Genomic DNA, 27,277 nt, shown 5'->3' on the forward strand with positions numbered 1-27,277 from the left:
AAACAAATAAACCTTTAAAAAAGTACACATTTGCTTTTCCATTATTACATATTGCCCAGCAGGAAATAAAATAGCCCCAAATTAAAGTCCAAATTTTATTAGAGAATATATCTAAAATACAATATTTATTAAGTTATGATATATTATTTGAATGGAAATATACTCTGTATCACAACTATAGTTATACCAATTTTACAGATAATACTTCATTTATATCTCTGTAATTCAAAAGTCACTAAATTACAACATAATTCATATTTAACATTGCTACAAATATATAAGAATTTAAAATTTGCTCATTAATATAACATCTTGGAATCATGAATATTTATTTTACCTGATTCACATTACACAGAATCATGACTATTTTACCTGATTTACATTACATAGCTCAATTTATCTCATGATAGGGATTTGCACTCATTCTATTTTCCTATGCTTTAAAACTAGCATTTTTGTGAACAATTGTCAATGCTCATCACCCTCTGTTCTTTGAACAAAGTCAAGGTATTTTTTCCCCTATTCCTTGAACTGTATTCTCCACTACAGAAAGGCTACTACCATAAGCAAAGCACCCGTCACAGTCACAGCAATTCTGTCAAGGATGACACCTGGTCAGGTTCTTCACATTTTACTAATAAGCACATCAGGTGAGAAATGAAAGGTCTAGAAAACCAGATGCAAAGCAGCCAAGGTCCAATTCAACAAGGTAGATTTGTGCTTAGCTAAAGGGAAACCCAGAGGTCCATTCTTTGGTCCTGGGCTCCGGGACCATCTTATTTGAAGGAAGCATTAATTTTTCTGTTGTTCAGCGGCTGAGCTGGGCGCCAGTTGTCAACCATCAGTTCTTCTGGTTCGCCCTCCTTATTGAAATTAAGCTTACGGAATTTCAGCATCTAAAAGGCAAAATAAAATATTAAAAAACTAAAAGTCCAAGTTTCACAATAGTATTCATTTATGTGCTTGCATTATACCCTGAAATGCATTTTCCAATATTAAACTTCACTTTGATTCTCAATAAATGTATAATCACATAAACATATGTGTATACTTTTATTTTACTTTAAATGTTGTATTTATTTTTGAGAGAGTGCAAGTGGGGGAGGGGCACAGAAAGGGGGGCAGAGGATCTGAAGCAGGCTCTGTGCAGAGAGCAGCAAGCCTGATGTGGGCTTGAACTCACGAACCATGAGATCACCACCTGAGCCCAAGTTGGATGCTCAAGTGACTGACCCATTCAGGTGCCCCTATATCCCTATGCTTTTAGATAACAAATCAATTTCTAGAAAATGCACACAAGATTGTTGGTGTCATTTGGAAGGAAATTTTCAGTGAGCTTGTTTTTTCCCTCTTTAAATTTTAAAATCAAACATCAAAAGCCTATAAAACACTTCTGAGATGTAAAATACTAACAGAAATTTTAGATCCCAATTAGAGTTCTGTTTTCTGCCCCAGGGAAGGTGACCTAAAGTGACCCAGGATCTGCAAGCCCCAGGGGATAAGTGAGGGCTGGTATCTTTGCTTAAATGTATAGAAACACATAAATGAATTTTCCCAATCTGGGAAATCCTTGACATTGACTGATCTTTATTCCCTTTTAACCTTGTTTTAGCTCCCTGGCCCAACGATGTGAAACAGGCAGCCCTCAACCAGCCTCCTACTTCTTTGAGGTCATTTGTGCAAAGGGGTACTTCCCTTTTCCTAAGCAAGTCTTGATCTAAATGAAGAAGGATTTTTCGGGCAGTAATAAAACAGCCCACAAATCAACAGCCTTTAACCTGATCTCTTTGGTCCAGTAATTATCCCTCAGCTACTGTAACATCAGTTAAATTACCCAGGATCCAAGTCCTTGTGGATCCTACTGAGGAATGTCCATTTTCTACATTTCAGCTGTGTGGGAATAGAGACAGACAGGGGGTACTATTGGCGACTTAGAAGCTGCATTAATAACTTGAATTGCATAAACTATATTGTATGGGAGAAGTAAGAGTCTGTGTTAAAGGTTGTTAAAGCAACCTGGAGTGAGTTTTTGATACTTTTTTCTGCAAAGCATGGCTTTTACTTTTGTCAGAATTCAGAAAGGTATTCTGATACAAAAAGAACTGCAGCAAGCTCTTACGTGAGTGAGTAATCGGCGGGGAGTTACCACTGATATCTGTGTAACCTTGAGTATGAAATCTCATTGTCCTGGGCCTCAGTTTCCTCACAGTTTCCATAAAAGCATTTATTAAGTGACAGATACCCTTCTCATTTAATCCCCAGGATCACCCAACCTCACAGAGTAAACACTGCCTAAAGTTATGGCTAATAACAGCAAATATTTCTCAAAAGCTGTTTATCAGCTACACACTGCTATAGACACTAGTTCCACAGCTAGAAGCATCAAGAGCAGGATTAAGCCCGTAAACCCTGGGTCTGTCCAAATCCAAAAGCCAAGCTCCTCTGTCTGGATGAGATGCTCTCCCTTACTTTAGGAAACCGACCTGCTCACTGCTAACGCTGATGGGCTCCTTGAGCAGGATCCAGGTCACACATTCCAGAAGAGGAGGAGTGGTCAAGGAGCCTGGGTAGGTCCAGTAGTCCAAGCTTTCCGGAAGGAGGACACGAGGGTCAAAGTTAGCGAAGTCAGCACTCTTACCCTGGAATTAGGCAAACACACAGGTTATGTGTCGTGATCAGAGTGGGAGGAAGGCAGGAAACAAATACTCCCTTCTGGTCGCCAGAAAACTTTTTTTTAATGTGTTTTTTGAGAGAGAGAGACAGAGACAGAGAGAGGGAGAGAATGAGTAAGGGAGGGGCAGAGAGGGAGACACAGAATCTGAAGCAGGCTCCAGGCTCTGAGCTGTCAGCACACAGCCTGATGCGGGGCTGGAACTCATAAACCATGAGATCAAGACCTGAGTTCAAGTTGGACGCTTAACCAGCTGAGCCACCCAGGCGCCCCTCCGCCCCCCTCTTTTAAGAGAGGTCCCATATTCACCAGAAAACGAAATAAAAAGAAATTAACAGATGACATTTGACTTGGAAATACAGACGAGCAGATATGAGCAAGGGAACCTGACGATACTATTTTCACATGTCCATTCTCATCTTGTCCTCCATAATTATCCCTTATAATTTCCTTCAAGTTATTAACTGATCACATCCAGTATTTAAAGTGAAATTGCTGCCACTAAAATAATGCAAATTTGAGGCTGCAGTCACCAAAATAGAGTATCCTTAACGAGGAGGTAATTGCCTTGCTATCATACCTGATGGCTGGATCAGAACTGAATAACTGCTTTCTTTTCTGGACACTACACTTTTAAAGCAACAGATGCAAACAGCAATGAGTTACAAGCAGAGGGACAAAGTTGTTACAAAGAGAGAAAACTGTCCTAAGAGAATAAAGCGAACAAAAGATAACTAGCCTCGGGGTAGGCAAAACCCTATTCGAGAAAATAGGTTCAAAAGAAAGAAAGATCGGGGCTCCTGGGCAGCTCAGTTGAGCAACCCGCTCTTGATTTCAGCTCAGGTCATGATCCCAGGATTGTGGGATGGAGCTCAGTGTTGGGCTCTGAGCTGAGTGTGGAGCCTGCTTAAGATTCTTTCTCAAAAAAAAAAAAAAAAAAAAAATGATCAGGTTTTTCATTTTGTGAGGTATAATTAATACATAATATTATATTAGCTTCAGGTGCACAACATAATGATTTGATATTTGCATATATTGCAAAATGATCAACACAATAAGTCTAGTTAACATCCATTACTATGCCTGGTTACTCTTATGATGAGAACTTTGAAGATCTACTCTCTTAGCAACTTTCAAATAAGCAATGCAGTAGTAGTAACAACAGTTGCTATGCTGTACATTTTATCTCCAAAACTTATTTATTTTATAACTGGAAGTTTGTACCTTTTGACCCCCTGATAACACCCAATCTGTTTTGTGTCTATGCACTCATTGGTTTTTAGTTTGTTTATTTGTTTATTTTTCAGATTCTGCATATAAGTGAGATCATATGATATTTGTCTTTCACTATCTAACTCATTTCACTTAACTTAATGCCCTCAAGGTCCATCCATACTGTCGTAAACAGCAAGATTTCCTTCTTTTTTATGACTGGAAATATTCCACTGTGTACATATAATCTACATTTCTTTATCCATTCATCCATTGTTGGACACTGGGCTATTTCTGTATCTTGGCTATTATAAATAATGCTGCAGTTAATGTGAAGGTACATATCTTTTCCAATTAGTGTTTTTGAATCAGGTTTATTCTCCATCATTCAAAGGGGTCAGATAGGAGTAACAAGTGAGCATTTCAGAAGATAAACATGACTTCAGTGAATATGAGCTTTCTGAAGCCAGGCCTGCCACTGGGGATTGTATTTAGCAGATGTTCAATGACCTAAACATGGCTGTGCTATAGAATTTAAACTTGGGATGGATTAGTCTTCATGCTTAGCATTGTATCTCCTATGTCAACCAAGTGACTGAAATGGAGCAAGTACTTAACAAATACCTGCTGTGTGAATGAGTCAATAATTTGACCAGATGATCTTTCAGTTTCCTTTCAGTCATGAGATTCTCTGACTCTTATATATGAATGTTCAAATGATGGGGAAACAAAATTAAATAAAGGCAAGGTTAAAATTATACTAGAATTAGGATCAACTTTTGGATAAAGAAAAGTTACATGAATATATAAGCAACATTTTACCTTCATTAACCGTTCATCCAAACACCACATGTCAAACTGAGACTATTCGATTTGATCAAAAGAATTTCCTAAAACCAGTGGGATATAAAACATAGGTACTCTATCGAGGTGGCAGAAAATGCAACTGTACCTTTGTTTTAATGGAGTCCAGTGCATCAAGGACTTTTTGTAGGCCCGAGTTGGCATCACCAATCTATAGGAAAACATAATGTACAAGGCACCATAATCTGGTTGGTATTACATCAGTTTTGATTTGGGCAGCTCTACCATAAAAGGTTTCCAAACGATGAACCAAAGTCTACCCACTGGTACATGCCACCCATCCATCTTACTTTGATCACATTGGCACAATGAACTTCCCTACTGTCACTGACAACTTCTTTCTGCTTCGCCCCCCCACCGCCCAGTCCCCTGAATGTACTCTCTCAAATGTCACTAGTGACCTCCAACTGACCTCTAACTGCCAAAGCAAGGAACGCTGTTCAACCTTAATCTTGCAGGATTTTATACTATTGACCTCTCTCCTTTTTGAAATTCTCTCCTCCTTTGGCTTTCCCTCTGCCCTCCAGCCTCAGCAATCTCCCTTGACTTCTGTATTCCTTTTTAGTCTTTTAATACCATCTTTCCCACTGCCTTAAACGTCTTACATTCTGCAGTTTCTCAGGACTGCGTGATTAGCAGCTTTATCATCTCCCTCTTGGTGCTTTCCTTGGATGATTTCATATTCACTTGTAGCTTCTACCTTGACATATGATGTCAGGCCCCATGAATCTCCAGCCCAGACTTTTCTCAACTTGCTTTACAGCTGTCTAGAGGGCAGCTCAAACTGTATGCCCCACCGTTGCCTGAAATTCTCCAATATTGAGTCACTGCCCTTGAGCCCTCCAAAACTTGATCTAAATTTAGCTTTACCTGTCATGAAACACTACTATCTAGTTAAGGGTGAATTTTAAAATAAAAACCAGTAGTCATCTGAAGTATACCTCTTTCTCATTTTACATTCCGCATGTATACATCCTTCACATTTACATCTAAATAGCACCTAATTAATACCTCTTGGGTTGTTTGTTTTGTTTTTGTTTTGATTTTTGCCCTCCATCTCTAGAGCTACTAGCAGATATGAAGGGGGACATAAGCCTGAAAATATTTTGGAGCCAAAGGCATTCCTTAGGCTCTTTGTAGAATGTCCTGTTTATTATGAATGTTCTGTCTGGTTAACCTTTCTCAAAAACAGGGGAAAAAAGAATTGGGCCATCAACTAACCTTTAAAAAAATACCCAAAACAGCCAGTCCATCAGGTTGCTGCACAGCTTTTCCAAAATCCCCATATTTGGTGTTCCAATGAACCAAGTGAAGCTAAAGCAGTCGGAGACAAAACCGTAATGAATGATATACATCATTAATCCTCCAAATGTTATACAGAGACAAAACCACAATAAATGATATACATCATAAAACCTGCCGATTGTACCCAGTGATCTTTTCTTTACAACTAAAGGTTACTAAAGAAAGGGAAAATGTGGGTAATTTAAAATATAAGCTTTTCTTTCATTTTCATCCTAATTATCCACTATTTGACATAACAGCAAGTGACTTCGTCAACTCTCAGACAAAGAGTTACATATTTTTGAGGAAAGACACAAATGCTATTTTTAGATTTATGTTAAAACAGGATCCTCCAATTTGAATTCATTTAAGTTTTTGCAAACGATGTCCTTGAGTGTAGCAGAGAATCTTTTGCAGCATTAATTGTAATATCACAAATACAAGTTATAAGAAGCAAATGTGAAGGTCCTTTGTAAAAAGAAAAAAAAGTGGTTCGCTTAGTTTGAGTCGAATTTACAAAACTATGTTTTTGAAATTAATGCTGAAAATCAATTTACATTTTTCCCTGGAAGGCAAAAAAGCATATCTTACCTCTGCAGCATATTTCTTTTTATCCACAGTATGCTCAGATCCTTGCCCATCAGACGAACCCCAGTGAAAGTGAAACTGAATCAATCTGTATGTGCCAGTGAGGGGTCCTCCTTTCAGCACTAAAATGTAAAAAATATGTATATATATGATATATGTATATTATACATGTGCCTATGTGTATATGAGTATGAGTGTATGAATGTATATACATACACACAACATACACAAAATCGCATGTATATACACACGTATATGTACATATGCACATGAAACACACACTACTAAATATTATAATGTAATTCAATCCTGTTGCATAATTCTAAATTTATGCCTGTAGCAACATTTTCACTTTGTGAAAATTAAATCCAGACTCAAGTTTAGTCTACAGGGCTGAACAAAATCATTTCAACTGGCTTTTCTCCTCACTTGTGTTGGCTTGAAGGTGGGTACTTTTCCCATCTGTTTTCTGAGCACAGTGATAACTTCTCTTCTGGGTTTGTTTGGACTCACAGGTTCTGGTTCAGAGAGAGGAAGTCTTAAGTGGAATTATTAAGTCCTCTGTGAATGACTGGGGAGGTGCCCTTGTATCTGCTTGTCGATGCAGGTTTGTGGCACACTCCAGAAAACATGGGAAGCTCTCTTCTCCACAGCCCCATGACTGCCCTACCATCTGCTTTGCTAACCCCAGATGCCAGAACTTGTGAAACAATAAGCATTCCATTGATCTTAGTATAAAACCCAATTTTCCTTACCCTGGCTTCCCAAATTCTTCAGAATTTGGATTTTCACTGCTAGTAACTAGCTTTATCCCATTAAAATGTTTCATCGAACCTTTCTGATCTTAATTTCCTCATCTGTAAAGTGGATCCATTCAATTGTTTATCACTTCACTAAAAATTTATTGATCACCTAACAGAGCACATAGTACTCTGTTGCCTCCAAAAACTTAAAATTCTAACTTTAATAACTGTCTTATGATTCTATTATTCTGGTATTAATATAACTTTGTTAAGAGTAAAGCACGAGACAGAAGAATATGACTGGATGTCATCTCCAGTACAGTCTATCTGTAGATACGGAGTTGTGTATTAGAGAGAATTAAAATAGGAGGAAATCAGTTTCCCCCAGCCTCTCCATAAAACCTTGTTAACTTGTATATATTCATGAAACTTACCAATATATTTAAAAGCTTTTAAAATTAGATTAGTTCTCCAACTTCAAATTTTATTTCTCTAGAACTAGGATTAAAACATCTGTTGCTATAAGTGCATTTTATTAGCTTTGGATTATAATTCTATACAACAATGAGCCCAAACTTACTCTGGCTTTGCAAAACAAAGCAACAAAGTCTGTAGAGTCAAGTTTGCTTAATTTCACCTAAGTATGCATAAATGGTAGCAACAGCCATCCATCTATCCAAAGTAAAAAACAGAGCTGGCTGGAAGATATTTAGGCCCTTCTTAGCTCCTGATACAACCTCTGGTCCCCAGCACTGCCTTACAATAGGCCAAGGGGCGGGGGAGGGGGAAGAACCAATTATGTAAACGATGTTACATCACAGATCTGCTAAGAAACATCAATTTGGGTACAGTCTGATAAAATCACATCTCTTGAAATTTAACGAATTATTGTTAAAGTTTTTTTTATCTGATAATTCTGTAAGGAAATAATTAGCCTTATCCGCACCCCCCCACAAGGCTTTTTCAAAATAAAAAATTCCATTTTTCATAATAATATATTCTTAAAACTAAATATTTGTTCATGAAATAAACTGGTACTGAAATAATTCCTTTATAATAACTTTTTAAAGCTACCAACTGGCTGATCATAAAAAGCAAATGCCCTCTGTAACATCACTAGTTCTACCGAGTAGCAAAATAAATTAAATAAAACCATATTAAGCATCAAGATAACTTATCTTCCTAAATGTATCTCTTTCCCCTTGTGAACAATATCAGAATCTTCAATTTTAAAAATAATAAAACTTATTGCTGTTTCATATTCTTATTCACTCCCTTGCAGATCTTAACATTCCATCTTAATTTACTTATTTCAGAGAAGATTTAGAATTAGTCAAGAATGTATATGAGCTTTTATTAAACAAGCTTTGCTAATACTACAGAAAGAAAGAAATGAAGAAAGAAATGAAGAAAGAAAGAAAGAAAGAAAGAAAGAAAGAAAGAAAGAAAAGAACAAAAGAAGGAAAGAAAGAAAGAAAGAAAGAAAGAAGGAAAGAAAGAAAGAAAGAAGAAAGAAAGAAAAGAAAGAGAAAAAGATTCTTGGTTCAATGATTAAACATACTCGGTGCTAATCTGTTATTACCAGACACCTGTTTTAGCTCCTGTTAAAATAAAACTATGTTGCCATGTAGATTAGAAGCCCTTGTACCTAGGAGAGGTTATTAAATTCTTAAAATTTAGTTGCTACAAAAAGAACATTTCTGGTCTACTTCAGGAGTTGGTTATTTCAACAAATCCTTAGCGCAGAATTTAGTTAATGAAGTCGTCCCCAAAACATGGTTACAGTAATAAATTGCCACAAACTCTAATAAAGGCAGCATACATCTTATGTGCAACATAAAAAAGACATTTGGTTGAAAAATAGGGAGCTTGCACTTTTTCCAGATCTACTTATTTATTTACTTATTTTGATTGCTACATACCATTTTCTGAACGATCCAAGTTTAAAATGAAGTCTGTCTGTCTGATGCAAAAATAATTTTTAAAAGTAGCAGAAACTGCTGACTGCGTATATTTTTCCTCTTTAAAATCCAGCCATGTTAGTGAGGGCTCTGAAGAGTCCATGATTTATTGTATCACGGAAATGTATTCCACAAGGGACAGAGAGACATAAATTTTCTACCACAATATCTTTTCAAAATTCCCAAAACTTAATTTAAATCCAAATCTCAACACCAAGGGCTCTAGCCAATTTTAATTTTCATGATCAGCCATCAGTTATACATACTACATATATAAAACACAAAATAAGTACTAAATACATTCTAATCTGTCTTCCTATACATATTACTTAGAGAAATTACGTAAACTATGTTATTTGTGAAAATTAAGGCATCCAGTCCAATAATATACAAGACTATACAAATTAAAAACTGAAAATTTAACATTTTTAATTTTTTTCTTCCTACTCCCTTTATTATTACTTAACATAAAATGTATCCAAATAACAAAGTAAACACCTTAACGAATATCAATAATCTCTCTTAAATCCAAAATACAAATAAACCATTTCTAATAATCTTTAGTTTAAAATGCAAATTTAAGGGATCTCTTACTAATGAAGTACATGACTAAGTCTACTAAAAATGCAGCATTTCCAGGAGATAAACAATCTTCATTAAATTACACATTACTATTTTGCTTTTGAAGCAGTAGTCAATAATCCTGGAGTTTACAACTAAAATGAAGAAAATGAATGAAGAAAAAGTCTCCACACTTTATTTCTTTTAAAATAGTGAGATGTTTAGCTGTCACTTACACTAAAGTAAACAACTAAAAATCAAGGGAACAGAAGTTTTTAGTTTCCAGTACATGGAAATTATATGAGAGTAAAAACAATACCTAGGATCTGTGGTTTAACTAAAATGGATGGAGGGAGGTATTAAGGGAAGGGGGGTGGATTTTTAGGAGCATCAAGTTAAGAATGTATTGATTTCAAAGACAAAGAAAGTAGACAAGATGATAGCCCCAAAGAATAGAAAACATGAGCCAGTAAACATGGAACAGCATTTTATTTCTCTTTAAGACCTCTTAAATGCTGTAAAACAAATAGAAAATATTCAAGGCACCTTCCATATCTCTGGTCCTCAGATTTCTATGTGAATCAGGATCATCTGTTAAAATGCAGATGCCCAAGCCAGATGCTGACTTTAATGACCGATATTTTCAGAGGGAACAGTGAGATGATTCTGGTACAGATCAAAGTCTAAGAATAGATGCTCCACAGTTTTTGTCAGGCAACAGGGAAAAGGCTCTGGATTTTAAAAGGGTAAAGCACCACTTCAGTTTTCCCTTCTACTGTATGAACAACGGAAAACGGAAGTTTTATTAGAACATATAATACAGCAATGGGGGGGGGGGGTTGTACCTGGGTGGCTCAGTCAGTTAAGCATCTGACTCTTGATTTCGGCTCAGGTTCAAGTCCTGAGTAGAGCGCTGCTCTGACAGCGTGGAGCCTGCTTCGGTTTCTCTCTCTCTCTTTCTCTCTCTGCCCCTCCCCTGTTCATTCTCTCTCTCTCTCTCAAAATAAATCAACTTAAAAAATATATATAGCAATAGGGTATTTTTTGAAAATGTGATGTTAGGTATGTGTGTGTGTTCATTTAATAAATGCTTTTTGAAGACCCCACTAAATATAATCCACTAAGAAATATCTGTTGGCAATAAAAAGATGAACCAAACAACTGGAAAAAAAATCAAAAGGACAGGATTTTTTAGTTTTGTGTATATGGAAATTATAGGAGAGTAAAAAAAAAAAAAACAAAGGAAACTCTTTTGACATGAATATAATTAAATACAGTATTTAGGGGTGCCTGGGTGGCTCAGTTGGTTAAGCGTCCGACTTCGGCTCAGGTCACGATCTCGCGGCCCGTGAGTTCCAGCCCCGTGTCGGGCTCTGTGCTGACCGCTCAGAGCCTGGAGCCTGTTTCAGATTCTGTATCTCCCTCTCTCTCTGACCCTCCCCCATTCATGCTCTGACTCTCTCTGTCTCAAAAATAAATAAACGTTAAAAAAAAATACAGTATTTAGAATGTTTTGGTCAGTTTTATAAATACTTAGGTTTCTCTTACACCATTAACAGTATGCACAATGAACCCTTTCACTTGTTGCTGCTCTGATTCCTTTTAATTTAAAATTATTCACAGAAGGACAATATTAAAGCTTCAAAAGCAAGTCCTTGAAAATCAAGCAAGACTCATGTATGGAGTTCTATTGTCATAGAGACAGTGGTCTGCTTGAAATGAGCACAGATAAATTGTTCATTTCCTTCCTTTTTTCTTGAAATAATATAGACAGATAAAAATATATCAATTTCTAAAGAAGAGAAATTATATGACAGTTGTATATGGATTGGCTCAATAATTTCAGGCATTGGTTTTTCAATATTTGCATCTAACATTGCAAGAAAGCAGGAGAGTTTTAAACTCATTAATAAAAGTTAATGAGTTAGCAGAAGTTAATAATTTGACTAGTATTCTTTTCTCCCAGATAAAGATAGTAATAAAAGAATGCAAGCAGGGAGAGTTATTTTTTAATAAGTTTTTTAAAAGACCAACAGGATTAGCAATTTTTCATTAATTTAAGGTGGTTTATTGTTAAAGGAATTTAGAAGATTGATGAGAACTTTTAGTTAAAGCTATTAACTCCACATTTTTATTTTATTAACTCCACACCTAAAAAGAATTCTCTCAGGGCACCTGGGTGGCTCAGTCGGTTGAGCAACTGACTTCGGCTCAGGTCATGATCTCACAGCTCGTGAGTTCGAGCCCCATGTCGGGCTCTGTGCTGACGGCTCAGAGCCTGCTTCGGATTCGGTGTCTCCCTCTCTCTGCCCCTAACCCACTCGCATTCTGTCTCTGTCTCTCTCAAAAATAAATAAACATTAAAAGAATTCTTTCAAGCTTAAACATACTAAACATACTAAACATAAACATAATAAACTCAACCAGCTCAGTTAGTGATACTCTAATATCAGATAAGATAATATTCAGGATATTTGAAAACTTAAATCTATAAGAAGTTCTAGAAGGCTGAAATCTCACTGAGGTAGAAATAAATAAATAAATAAATAAATCAGTAAAAGGAACTGAAGCATTTAGATGTAGAAAACAAGAGGTAAAAGATATCTAAAAATGTTAATACCATGAAAATAACTCTTAGCAAAAAGAGATGTTAAATTGTTGATTCAAAATATTGAATGACCAAAAAATAAAATAAAATATTGAGTGACCAAAATGAATGAATTGTTTTTAGATTTCAGTGTATAGAAGCATATCAATTTTTTAAAACATGGTACATATACACTAAATATTAATTGTGGTTATCATTCAAAGATTCTTATTCAACTTTTATTTTTAAGTGATGGTCATTTAGTCTCACCCCAACAAATTAGAAGGGACTAGCAAGTTAAACTCCTTAGCATTCTGTTTTCTCATAATTATTTTAAGTGAATTTGACTAGAGTATCTCCATCATTCGTTCTAACTTGAGAGTCTAGGATTCTTTTTTTAAAAAATCTAAAGGGTGCTTCTCTGCATGGTATGATTGTTTGATTTATTCTGTTTTTCCTTAATGCCAACATTTTAATATATTCTACATCCTGGAAAAAAATTTGCTTCCTGGTTTAACCCAAACAACTGACAGTGTTGAAGAGGTATGGGCAAAGTTACAAAGGGATCATTCATACATAAAGGAGAGCAAGCCTAACATTAACTCTTCCTTGTTTTTATGGCACCTCCTTGCCCGTCAGAGCACATACTGTTCTCTCTCAAATCCCCTGGTCTTTCCTACTTCTCTTTGCCTGGAGTCTCCTCCAAGTTCAAGCCTCAGCATAAGTTTTATTTACCCTGGAAAGTATTTCCTGACTTACACAGAACGACTCCTAAGTCTCTTTCACGTTTCCATAGCTCCTTGGACTATATGTCCTTGTTGCACTTACCAAAATCGCTGTCAGCTGTCACTGCTGTTTCTGTGTCTTTATACTTCAGGTATCCCCAGCGTGAAATCTAGGGATACAGGAAGGAGACTAGACCTCTACCTGCCTTCATGCATTTAACTGGTGTTAGGAATGGGTTTTTGTTGTTGTTTTGTTTTGTTTGTTTGTTTTGTTTTGTTTTCATAAGAACTAAGTGAATAATGCATGTGTCTCTAAAGGCATGGGTTTAAGACCCTATCAAAACCACTGTTCTCACAATCTAAACATGGTTTTAATAATATATGTGTTACTCACCAGGAGAAGTAGTTTTAAACAGCTCTCTAATCAGTTACTGGTTATTTAGAAATCCGTCAGAACTTGTCATTTTCATGCTAAAACATGTAACTATATAATAACGTCACATATAAAATCAGTACATACTTTAATATGATAAATGGAATGTTGAGGAAAATATAAAAATAAAAATTTTAAATCCCATCAGGTGGTGGCAGGTAATCTTCCAGTTCATTAAAAACTTTCTTCAGTAATCTTACCACAGGTGATCGCTACAGCAATTGCCTAATAAAAGCAGTCGAATGGTATGTCGACATGAAAACAGCAATGGTCACTTGTTGGAGAATCGTAACGTGCCAAGTGCTGGGCTAAGGTGCTTTCTATCTACCGTCCCATTTAATCTTTCCTTTGTGGTAGATACTACTGCTTCTCCAATTTTGCAGTTAAGAAAACTAAAAATTAGAGACATTAAGTTGCTATTGTTCCCAGGGCCACCGAGCTAGTTAGTGGCAGAGCTGGGACTTGAATCCATGGCTACCTGACCCATTTCTATGTTCACAGTTGCTAGACTCAATGTCGAAATCCACTTTCCAGTAATAACATATTACTGAAATAATTATTTCATGATCAAATTTGTAAGGAATTATCTCATCCGGTTCTATTGCTAGACATTTGTTTCCCCGTCACTCCAAATAAGCACCCAATTTCTATGTGGCATCCAATGAGGTATATGACTGGTGGCCAGTAGGGTCACTGAAAACTGACTTCACTGGCAACATTGAAACATACATTCACTGTGTCTCTTTTTTTAACAGTGATAGCTCCGGGGCGCCTGTAGGTGGCTCTGTGGGTTGAGCTTCTGACTTCAGCTCAGGTCATGACCTCACAGTTCATGAGTTTGAGCCCGGTGTCGGGCTCTGTGCTGACAGCTCAGAGCCTGGAGCCTGCTTCGGATTCTGCGTCTCCCTCTCTCTCTGCCCCTCCCCTGCTCACACTCTGTCTCTCTTTCAAAAATAAATAAAGATTAAAATAAATTTTTTAAACTAAAATAGCTCAAGTTTTTTTTTTAAATAAATAAACACGGAGTTTTGTAGCATCCTTTGTATATGTACAATAACACCAAGACTATGGCCTAGTCATATTATAATCAAAATATGCAGTATCCTTTACAGGAAGGAAAGAAATTTCCCTTATTTTTAGCTTAATCACTTGAGCATTATTTCTTTGAAGTGGAAGGCTTACTTGGGAAGGTAGAATCATTGAAGTGTCTTCAATGAACATCCTCTACTAAATCTAATAATCAAAGTCTAATTAGCCATTATATTATGACAGAATATGTGTTTGCATGTGTGTGTGTGTGTGTGTGTGTGTGTGTGTACTGGGGGGAGGTGCACAAAAGGAACAGGTAAGTTGAAAACATTTCTCAGATGATCTCCACATTATCCTCCATCAAATTGTCTTCCAGAGTCACTATTTCAGAAATCCAAGCATCAAAAAATAATTTAAAGAAGGTAGGAGCGAATTTTTTTTTCCAAACTGGACTGAATAATTGGCTAGCTACTGAAAAAAAAATGGTCAATTGGACTATAATGGCTATAATTACACACACTATATTAGTACTCTCGGTCATTACCGCAAAAATTTGACAGCGTTACGGGATGTCTTCTTGGTTTTCCTGTTTTCTCTTTTTGCCCCTGCGCTCTCCCTGCTCCCACACCACCATCGCACATCATGTGTCTGCAGCACCATTCATTCAACAACCTTCAGAGGAAAGCACTCAGGAAAATAGGGCACTGGCAATTAAATCAACCAATGGGCAAAGAAAGCTGCTACCATGTCTGAATGGGATTGTTCTCCTGTTTCTAAATAAGAAAAAAGAAGCATTCAAAGTGCATCCTGTAAACAGCTCTACTACAGATAAATTATGGTCATTGGTTTTGTCAGCAATGGGCCAGGTCCGCCCACCAAGTCTAAAACCTCTTCATTTGTGGAATGAATTTCTGGGTGGATACCAAGATACACTGCCACCTTTATCACATTTGCATTCATAAATACAATGCTTCCAAATTTCAGTATTTTATTTATTTTTAAAATTTTTTTTCATTTCAGTATTTTAAATAGCGAGGCTTTCTCCACTCTTCTCACTGCTACCTTCAAGACAGCACTAAGATGTACTTTTTTATTGAATAGGCATCAATTCTGGAAAAAAATATTTTAGAAAAAGTCTCCAAAGTTCAGTTTTTACAAATCGCATTGTTGCTGATCTTTACTGCCAGGGGACCTTGCCTTTTGTGACTTTTCACAAGCAGATTACAGTTATACAATGCCCTACATAGAAACCAGGAATTTTATAGGGGAGCCACAGCCCCAGGCCACTTCAAAGTAATTAGCCTACTTCTCAGAGCCTGGGACCTAATGAAGATTAGCAGAGTGGCATCTTACAGTATGGAGACAAACAGGAGTATTAAGCCACTGCTCCTGATTCCTCCCATTAAGCTGGGAAAATAGCTACTGGGTAAGAGACACAAGTTATTTTTTAAACACTGACCTGCTTTGTCCTGGGAGTCATCAAATTCCACGTTGAAAGAGTGACCGTTGTTGATGATCCTCCGAGAAACCGCTTGCTCGTAGGAAGGAAACAAAGACTTCAGGCCAGGATCGTAAATGGCTGCTTTGGTGTCGATGTCAATAGGGGACTGGCGCTCTCCGTTGGCAATGGGGAAGTCCTTATGCCAGTGCTCCGGTCCTAGCATTGAGGAGAGATGTGTGAATCCCCCAGTGTGGGGAAGGGCACAACCAGATCCCTAGAAAAGGGCAAAGATTCTGGAACCAATCTGCTCCGTTCCAATTTTGGGGGCACCATTCGGCTGAATAACTTATTTTGTGCCTCAGTCTCCTCATCTGTATTATGGGGTAATGACATCTACGTCCTAGAGTTTGTGAGATTTGGAATCAATACATGGAAAGGTCATAGAACAAAGAGTGAGTGCCATATAAATATTAGCTATTTTTATGCTCATTTTATTGAATTCGGCAACTGAAATTGGGCAAACACTATCATCCGGGCTCGTGGTTAGCATTTAGGATATTCAAGCTCATTTAAGACATTCGGGCAGGTCGGGATTCCTCCCTAGTGTCCTCCTACTGAATGTAAAGGCAGGGTCATTGCTCAGGCCTGGCACCTCTCTTTTAATGGTCACGATTCCCCCTACCTGGAAGTCCTATCCCACCTCTAGATGCGAAAGGTGCGCCAGACACATCTTTCTCTTGCATCTGCTGGCTCTGGAGAGCCCAGGTCAGTGGCCATGATAAAACCGAGTTCCTGGTGACCCTCTAACCTTAGGAGAGGAGACATGATGAGAGAACCCAGAAATCACCGCAATGGATTCAAACTGGCCCACGAAAATGCCCCGGGACAGTTCGTGTTGAGCGCCTTAGCCACAGGTGCTAAGAGTGAAGTGTGTGCAGGGAAGGGGGTCCCCTAATTTTTCTGCAATCAACAATTAACATTTCCCTCCCCCTTAAAAAACCTTCCTCGCTACCTCCTAGGGCCGGTTAGGCTAGCCTCCGGTTCGGGACCCGGGGGCAACTGAACTCGAGTCCCGAGGCTGAGGCTGTGCTCCCCCTCCCTCGGGCCCTGCGCGCCACCGCCGTACGCGGGGATTCCTCGACAGTGGCCTCGGGGCTGGGGCAACCGGGCATCCGAGCGCCGGGAAGCAGAGGGCGGGGCGGGCACGGGGGGCACACCGTGCCTCGGGTGTTCCCACTGGCCGCGGTAAACAGCAGGTGCGGGCGCTGCGGGGCCGAGGCCAAGATCCGGGCCAAGATCGGGGCCCCAGGCGCCGCCGCCGCGCCGCCCTCCGCCGGCACTCACCGTTGTGCTTGCCGTATCCCCAGTGAGGGGCCATGGTCGCGCCGCTGGTCTGGGCAGGGCAGGAGTTGGCGCGGGTCTAGCAGTGGCTGCTCGGGCGCCTGCACGGTGTGTCCGCGGGTCGCGCCGTCACCGGCTTTTATAGGCTCCCGCCAACTTCGTGTTCGGGGGCGGCCCGGGGGAGGGAGCCCCGGGTGGACCTGGACGAGGGGAGGAGGAGGTGACGGGTGGAGGTGATCTCCCCGTGCTCGGGGCGGACCAGGCGGGCGAGGCACCAGGGGCGGGGAGAACGCCCTCTCGGCGGGCTCTGCTGGCTCAGGACCTCCTCTCTTGCCTCTCGGCTCCCCTCGGCCCGCGGCCCGGGCCCCGGGTCCCTGGGCTGGCAACAAGGCTCCGAGCTCTCCGCGCGCGTGGCGGCGGCGGCGGCGGCGGCTCCCGGGCTCCCGGGTGGGACTACGCGCACCCCACCCCCCTCCTGGGCGCGAAGTCTGGCGACCCCGCGGACTGCTCCGGACACGGGCCCCTGGTGCCTTTCATCCCCAGTCCCCATTGTGATCGTAGCCCTGGCCTCAGAGCGCTCCCGCCCCGCCCCATCGGCTGCACCCGCGCCGGGGACTTCAGCCCCGAGGGCTTACTCCCCGGTGTTCCCGGCTCTAGACTAGCAGGCCAGGTTAGGAGCTATGACCTTGGGGCAAATAGGGATACGATCCTTGAGGCGCTGGGAGCCAGGAGCTTCGGGTGCTGAGAGCCACGCGCCCCCTACTGGACGACCGTGGAATAAAGTAAGAAAGATGAGTGAGAGTCTCTTGTGCCCTTCGTCCACACTGAGGAGAGAGCCCAGGAGATTGCATTTCCTTGCAACCGGTCAGGGTATCATATGAAGTGCTCATCTCCTACCTTCCTCCTCCTCTTTAAAAAATTAACTTTGGAGGAGAGACTTCCTAGCTGAGTACACATTAGTTTAAAACATTTTCCCCCAAAACTTCTAAAACAAATCACTTTTCTAAGAGAAATTAGGTAAAACAAAGTATTCCTTGCAAAGAGGCAATTTCCCTGGTTGAAAAAGGAAACTTGGCATCTGGGATACCTAAGAAATAATTTAAAAAAAAAACTGAGAGGACATTTTTGAGGCAAGGCAGCATTATGACTTGGTGGGCCCCCTTCTTCATAAACATACATACACACATACATAGTTATGGCTGTATTGATATGAAGAGTAATATCTTAACATTATGTATTTCAACATTTTCTTCCACCTAAGTGTTCCTTTTTATTTCTCCTACTTGAAAAGAAAACATTTTTGTGGACATCTAAAAGTGTTGTGCGCTTGAAGCACTTGTCCTTACTGTACTTAAAGATAAGGAACTGTTTTTAGGCGGGGACAAAATTAATTTCCTTCAGGAGACTTGGCCACAGAGATGGGAGGAGGATTTTCTGTCTTGTGGGTCTCTGTGATCTTTGAGAGATCATATTAAAGTTAAAACTGAAGATGGGGCGTCTGGGTGGCTCAGTTGGTTAAGTGTCTGACTTCGGCTCAGGTCACCATCTCGCAGTGTGTGGGTTCGGGCCCTGCGTCAGGCTCTGTGCTGACAGCTCGGAGCCCGGAGCCTGCTTCGAACTCTGTGTCTCCCTCTCTCTCTGCCCCTCCCCTGCTTATACTCTGTCTCTGTCTGTCTCTCAAAAATAAATAAATGTTAAAAACTGAAGAAGCAGGAAGAGTTTTACACAATTTTATCAGCCCTGGCATCATATTACTTTTACAGATAAAGGAATAAATTATAATATCAGTATAAATTTTTGTAGTGTTGATCTCAAAGTCTTTGTTTACTATAGGGGTGCCTGGGTGGCTCAGTCCGTTAAGCATCAGAATCTTGATTTCAGCTCATGTCATGATCTCACAGTTGGTAAGATTGAGCCCTGCCTTGGGCTGTGCACTGATAGCAAGGAGCCTGCTTGGGATTCTCCGTCTCCCTCTCTCTCTGAGTCTCTTTCTCTCAAGATAAATAAATGAACTTTTAAAAAGTCTTATTTACTATATATTTCACTTAATTCCACACAAACCAATATGATTCATGTTTATGTTTATTTGTTCTTGTCCTAAGAATCTAGAAAAGTGTGTACCTCTGGTTTTGGGGAGGGAGGGGTCTTTTGGTTGCTGTCACGGAGAATTCTTGGGCAAAAGAGAATGAGTCCCCTGAGGTTGAGAACTGTATCACATTATTCACCTCTGTATCCTACGTAGCTACCACATTTTTGTAACCTGAGCCCTAGGACACTACCAACTGCCCAAGAATTCTCTTTGAAATTATGTGGTCACTAATTCAAATGGAGGTAACCTCAGTTTCTCTTTACAGAAATCAATCACCTAACACATAACGTTGTGCTGAAGTTAGACTTGCTTTTGAGTCTGGGCTAATTCACCAGCCCTCTGCCCTTGGAAAAATTGCTTCCTCTTGCAAAAGTTCTATTTTTTCATCTGTAAAGCTAGGATATTAATAATGCCTACCTCACAGAGTTGTGGGGAGGTCATTCATATAAAGGATTTAGCATAGTGCCAAAAATTAGAGTTTAATAAATGTTAGTTATCATTATTACTATCACATGTTTTTGAGCTCCTATTACATGCTTAATGTTTTTAGGTACTATTTAGGGTGTAAAAGCTTTGGTCATCTATCCATTCATTCATTCATCAAATCTATCCAGTACTATTATGTGCCAAGAATCAGTAGAGGGGTACAGCCCCAGATCAACAGGATCCCTGACCTCCTGGAGCTTACATGGGGATGGATAGGGATAGTATACAATAAACAAATTTTTTAAAAAAGTGAATTTCCAACAGTGGTAATGACTATGAAGAAAATAAAACAGGAAAGAGGTAGAAAATTATGAGGGAAGGGTTGTTACTGTAGATGCAGTCAGTGCTCATGGAAAACCTGTTGAAGGAAGTGCCATTTCAGGAACCATTAAGGAAAGACCTAGGGAAATGTATTTCAGGAAGAGCCAACAGTAAGTGTAAAGACCCTGCTGAGGACATTTCTAGAACAGAAAACGTGTGCTTAGAGCACTGTGAATGAGGAACAGACAAGTAGGTGAAGTTAGAGGCGGCAGGGGCTGCAGCCTGCAAAATCTTGAAGACCATGTTCCAGGGAAGGACTTTATACTCATTGCATGGGGAAGTCACTAGGAAGTTGTAAGAAAGGGAATGATAAAAACTTCAGCAATATCATATTTCAGAAGGAAAAGGAGTTCAGAGCTTATGTGGTCCAATTCTTTATAGATGAGGAAATCGGCATTAGTTCCCAGAATGCTGCTTGCTGTCCCCCCAACTTCCTTGCCTTCGACCCTCTGACAATGACCTTTCACAAAAAGATCCACACTTACTAAAGTAAGCCACTTCGCTTTACACAGGCTCTGGCTTTCCTCTTGGCCTCTGAGTTTCTTGACATTCTTCTGCTGTGGGATGGGAGGAAGTGTCACACAGTAGCCCAGGGCCCAGTTTTGTGAGTTGGGATTTGGCTTCCAGGACTTACCCTCTCTGTAATCTTGGATGATTTATGTCACCTCCCCAAGCCTCAGTTTCCACATCTGAAATGTAAAAAGAGTACCCTGGGCTGTTGAAATGGTAAATGGACTAACTCATGCGATTTGGTCATGCAAATTAGCATGATGCCTGGTTAGCCATTAGCTGCTGCATTAGGATTCTTGTTCTTGCAGCAGAGACATAGAATTGTGCTATGGGAATCGGCTTTGTAAGAAGACAGACCCGAGTTCAGATTCGGGCTGCAACACACACTTCTTATATCACTGCTAGCAAGCTAAGTAATTCCTCTGAGTTTCACTTACTTTTTTATAAATTTGTGGGGGAATTCTAGCTCTGGAGCTTTATGAAGAGAACTGATGTCTGGAAGGTACTACTTATGGCTCTGGCACTTTTAAAAAAATTGAATAAGTAATATAATTATCATGATAGTACTTCCCTTTGTAAAGTAATAGTTTGGCTTTTCTGTTTCTCTAGCTTACATGAAGAAAAAAATCACATTCATTTAGTGAACATTTTTGGAGTTCCTACTCATAAAAATAACACCGAAAACTGATTACACTTCAAGCATGGTTCTAAATGTCTCACATAGTCCTACTTTACAGCAAGGGACACTGAGGCATAGATGTAAGTCATTTTGCCCCAGGTATCCACCAGGAAGTGATGGATCCAGGTGTGAAACCAAGAAGTCTTACTGCAGAGTCTGAGCTCTTAGCCATCTGCTATGAGGCCTCACTGAGGACCTGCTAAGCTCCTTTTCCGAGTGTATAAAAGGCTCCTTCCTCGAGGTGTTGTAGTAAAAACGCATTAAGATAATGTCTGCAATACTGCTCTGTAAAGCAAAGTTACATCAACATACTGGTCATTTCTAGGGTTTTCTACCAAACCCCCTCTCACCAATAAAGTCACAGGAAATGGCACTAACTCTACATCTAATAAACAGATACGTTCACTTCCCTAAGGAAATTGCTTCTCAGATTTAAAACATTAGCTCCTTAATGTGTCTTTGATAAATAGTAGCATTTGAACTTTTCTCTAAGTAATTAAAATTTTTAAGAGTAGTTGGGGATTTCAAACATTGCTACCAAGCTTCCATTTCAACCAGAAATAGAAGGGAAATATTAAGTGGGACAATTACACTAAAAAACACAAATTAAACATTTTAAATATTTTATGTTCTGTGATAACTACCACATGCAGCACCAAGAAATATTCAATTTAATAAGAATAAAAGTCTATCTCATCGCCAAGCATTAGTTCTCAGCTGAGGGCAATTTTGCCCCACAGAGGATACGGACAATGTCTGGAAACATTTGATTGTCATAACAAGGGGGTATGTGCTCCTGACATCCAGGAATCCTGCTAAACATCTCACAATGCACAATACAGCCCCTTATAACAAAGAATTATTCAATGTAAAATGTTAATAGTACCAAGATCATGAAACTCTGCCTTAAGAGTATCTATACGGTTATGCTTTTGTGGAAGTTCTGAAAAAGGGTTATATGTGTGTTTAGCAACACGTGAGCCCTAGCAGTGCTTTGCCCATAATGTGCCCTCACTGATTTTGTGTTGGTTAGACTATTGCACCTTAAGAGTATTGTTTATTCTCTTAGCTTCAGCATATTTCCAATGATGGCTTTCCTACCAAAATCATGATAGCTTGATTTTGTTCATAGTAGCTTTGTCACATGGTTGAACTTCTCTTTTGCTTATAAATCACCATCTTGTATGGGAAAAATTTTACTTCCTTTTAGAAACAAGAACAACTGAACATTTTCCATGCAAGGGGAATTGTAGGCATCACAAGCAAGTTTTTCCTCCTGATCAAGGGCAAGAGTCAGGATTCCCCAGTGTCATAATTGGAGGCAAAGCATACTTCCCCTCCCCAAATTATCCTACCTCCACCTTCAGCTAATCCCCACTTGGTGAAACAGTGGATGAAACACGGACCCAGGTCAGTGTGGAACCATAGAACAGAACAAAGTTGACCAGCTGTGCAGAGACGGTATAGCCCGATCTTGTTAGCAGAAGGTTTCAAACCAGCTATCTATACAGTGCAATGCATGCACCCTGGGGTGCACATGATAGGTGACTCCATGGCAGGAAGACAATGTGGGCACTAATATCTGTAGTTATTTTTTCACCTTCTAAAAATGTCTACTTTGTTATATTTTATAATATGTATAATAGCACAATATGTGTATATAATTCACTTTAAAAAATCCTATGTTGGTGGTTCATGCTCTAAAACTGTACCCTAGTGACCTGAATCACTCAAAAGGAGTATGAAGTCCATTGTTGGCCTAAAGGCCCAGGTGACCCATAGCCTCGTTTTGTGGGTGGACTGTACTCTTGGCTCTGTTATCTGTTCCTTCTTTCAAATGGCACGGATATCATTATTGAACATGTATTTCGTGCCCAGGGTACTGGGTACCGTGGTCATGCCTGATAAGCCCTTCCCTTCCGTGGTCACAGCCATGTTTAGTACAATTTATTTTCAATAATGTTTAGACATTGCCTTTTTCTTTTTTTTTTTAATTTTTTAATGTTTATTTTATTTTATTTTATTTTATTTTATATTTTATTTTATTTTATTTTATTTTTGAGAGAGAGTTGGGGAGGGTCAGAGAGAGAGGATCACAGAATCTGAAGCAGGCTCCAGGCTCTGAGCTGTCAGCACAGAGACTGACGCGGGGCTCGAACTCATGAACTGTGAGATCGTGACTGAGCTAAAGTCTGGTGCTTAACTGACTGAGCCACCCAGGCACTCCTAGACATTGCCTTTTTCTATTCTATTTTTTTCTTCTCCTTGATGCTTCTAGGTAGTTCTTTGACTTACTTTTCTTTCTTTCTTTCTTACTGGACACACCTTTGAAAAGCATGAAATCCTTTCAAAAGGAGGGTTTCTTTAGACACTTGTATATACTTTTAAAATTATATATCAGATACTGAGTGTTTTTGCCCAGCTAAAAGCACCATCCTCTTAACAAGTTGCAGACTTTGTTCTTCACTCCTTGTGGTAATTTCATAATTCCTCTGAAATTCCCTGCTCCTCTGAGGGCCAAATCAATCTTTCATACCAATGAAGCTGCTAAGAACAAGAGGCTTAGTATACCTCACAATCTTGACAACGGGCCCCTTTGAAGAAAGGAAAGAAATGAGAATGAATGAAAAGGAAGAAATGAAAAGGAAGAAATGAGACCTTCTCTGGTGAAATATTATTTTAAAAATCCTTTAAAGGGGCGCCTGGGTGGCACAGTCGGTTAAGCGTCCGACTTCAGCCAGGTCACGATCTCGCACTCCGTGAGTTCGAGCCCCGCGTCGGGCTCTGGGCTGATGGCTCAGAGCCTGGAGCCTGTTTCCGATTCTGTGTCTCCCTCTCTCTCTGCCCCTCCCCCATTCATGCTCTGTCTCTCTCTGTCCCAAAAATAAATAAACGTTGAAAAAAAAAATTAAAAAAAAATCCTTTAAATAAAAAAAAATTTATAATAGGCAGTCTCAGGGATTTACATATCAAGTTATGAATTGAGCCACAAAATACCCCTCCCCGCCCCCCCGCCCAACCACTACCAACAAACAAAATAGACCCTGAGTCTGATTTCTGGTAAATAAGCCATCTGCATAAAAGATTTCCTCAAAGAACTCTCATCTATGTTATAATGTAAGTTCTAGGAAGTAATTACAAGTACCTGAGTATGTATGTGGTGTGGATGTCTATGTTGTTTGGATAGGGCAGGAAATTTACTTGCATTGACCATCTATTATTGGTTGGGGTGGGGCAGAATGTGTTGATTAAGAATGTTTATTGAATTTTCAAAAGTATCACACGTTGCTTATCTCTGGCCATGCCACAAGGATTTGAGTTAGGAAGAGTTATATTTATGTATGTACCATTACTATGAGCATCTTCACACAAAGCTGAATGAAATGGAGGGCTAAAGTCACTGATGAGAAAATTAAGGCAAACACATAAAAGTTCAAGCATGAACTCATAAAGGTATGAATCATGCCAATCAGTATCACCAGAGACCAATGCCACAGGCTCATTGCCAACCTTCAACTCTTCAATTTGCACATTAGAAGCACGAGTGCTAAACAAGATAAATATCCGGGTGGAGGTTCTCCTTTTATATCTCTTAAAACACGTCTCTTCTACAAGAAGTTAAGCTCATTTTTAAAATTTAAATTTTCAAATGGTAAGTTTTGAATATATGTGATATGCAACTGCTTCTCCTCGCCCATGAATATTCTCTTTATCGAGAAGTCTGGGTTACACTAAAGAAACTCCTGCATTCCTCCAAGAACTCTTTAAGATGCCAGTCTCTGACATTCCCAGGATGAGAATGTAGGTCCCATCAACTCAACGTCTTAAACTGACATTCAGTATTTTAAGATTCTTATTGTCCCATCCATCCATCCTTCCATCCTTCTTTCCATCCGTTTCTCCCTTCGTCCACAAATACTTTTTGAGTACTGACTGGGTTCCAGGTACAATGTTAATACTGTGGCTTTAGTAGTATAACAAGACAGATAAAGTCCTTATCCTCTTAAAATCTCCCTACCCCAATTGCTTATCTCTGTTCATCTCTCTCTCTCTCTCTCTCTCTCTCTCTCTCTCTTACTTTCTCTCTATCTCTCCCTGTCCCCCACATGCACATGTGATGCTATACATCAACATACATTACAGACAGAATATAAAAGTATTCTTGTTATTCCTACGATTGGTTCCTGATATAAGAGCCTGACCCCTAAATCATCACTGAGTAGCAGCTTCCTTATTGCTAACTTTCTGCCTGCCCCTTTTCCCACTTAGTTCTCAATTCCTCCTGAGACTGTACCCTGCCTTGCTCCTGCTCTGCTTGGCTTGTATAATCTCCCTACCCTTGCCAGGCCCTCTCTTTGGGGTCTCCAGTGACTGCCTTAGGTCCTCCATTAAACCAATCATACATAGGAGCAAAAGTGTGAATTCTAAAAGCCAAAGTTGCATAGTATTTTCAAATACTTCCATTTGTAATATACTTTCATGGGAGTCAAGTGCCCTTGGGGGATGATTTCCCTTGAACAAATGTAGTTGGAACCATTCAAATTTCAAATGAGTTGAATGAGTATGATAGAAATGTATGGACATGTTGAAACAAAGAATATGTGCATTTAATGGCCAAAATGTTTTCCCTGAGTTTCCAGGCTTCTCTACCTGGAAAAGATTTAAATACAAGGGAGAATTTGATTTTCTGTTTACTGCACAGAGTTGATTCTCACCTGGCTAAAATTAGCTTTTAAATCACTGGGTTTTACGCCTCTGCAGTGCAGTTGGTCCCCTGTGACTGTACAGTTAGACTCGCGCTTACTCCTGCTGATTACCTGTGATATTATCTACCTGGTCAAGTTATCAGGTGGCTGCTATTAAACACCTTCAAATCTAAAGTAGTTCATTAGCTCTCTAGTCGTTCATTCTCTTGATCCTAGATTTTATGCCTACGCTGTTGTATTTCCTTTTGTGTAACTGGAGTTGAGTCACCCCCAAATGGATAAACTCTTCTCCCAGGTTGACTTAATGCATCTCGTTCAGGACTTTGAGTTTATGACATGCCCCAACAAGACCCAAATTAATTTCATGGCAGGAGACTTTCTGTATTTGTAATTAGGATAGATTTTCCACTTCATGCAGCACTCCAAGGGACTCTATCCTTTTGAAAGTCAGTAAAACAAAACAAATGCTATAGTTTTCCCACCTCTCCTCTTTGGCTTATTTTCCTGATGTCTTGCCAATCATACCCTTCCTCAGGTAAGATACAGAGTTTCTGGAACAGAACCTTCCTCAGGAAAAATTCTCCGGTCCTCCTCCAAATCACCCCTTATAGCATCGTACTGGTTTTTAACGTGGCCACATCTTGTTCTTCTGCTACTTGGCATCGTGCAAGAGTCATTATCATTGTCAATGCCAAGCACAGAGGGGAATCCATTAGGGGATCCCTTTATAATAACTCCTTTACCATTATCTGAATTAAGATGTCGATTCATGATGTTATTTATAGATACATAAAGAAAAACATTATTTTAGGTATTGAATAAGCCATATTTCTTTTTCCTGGTTGAAACAAAATTAATTTATAGAAGAGAATAATTAGCCCCTACTGAGTGTTTTATTACATGCTACAATTATTATTCTAACAAGTTATAGGTACTAACTCACTTAATTCCTTAAAAAAACTCTTTGAATAAGTACCATTATCATTCCTACTCACAGATGAGGAGACTGAGGCCAGAGAAATGAACTTGCCTGAGAACACATATCC

The 27,277-nt window shown here is 39.5% G+C and overlaps 1 protein-coding gene across 1 annotated transcript; it reads right to left on the reverse strand.

Moving 5' to 3' along the window:
• Nucleotides 1-81: 81 nt before the first annotated feature.
• CA2 (carbonic anhydrase 2) lies at nucleotides 82-17,596 on the reverse strand. Its single transcript, XM_040487471.1, has 7 exons — nucleotides 17,444-17,596; nucleotides 16,118-16,315; nucleotides 6,623-6,741; nucleotides 5,969-6,061; nucleotides 4,836-4,898; nucleotides 2,484-2,639; nucleotides 82-896 (listed from the first exon to the last, which is right to left on the reverse strand). Exons 1-7 carry the CDS (start codon nucleotides 17,475-17,477, stop codon nucleotides 777-779), a joined length of 783 nt encoding a protein of 260 aa, XP_040343405.1. The 5' UTR covers nucleotides 17,478-17,596; the 3' UTR covers nucleotides 82-776.
• Between the last annotated feature and the right edge of the window lie 9,681 nt (nucleotides 17,597-27,277).

Source organism: Herpailurus yagouaroundi, unplaced genomic scaffold (assembly GCF_014898765.1).
Source record: "Herpailurus yagouaroundi ecotype Mexico unplaced genomic scaffold, PumYag 165, whole genome shotgun sequence".
NCBI classification, from domain to species: domain Eukaryota; kingdom Metazoa; phylum Chordata; class Mammalia; order Carnivora; family Felidae; genus Herpailurus; species Herpailurus yagouaroundi.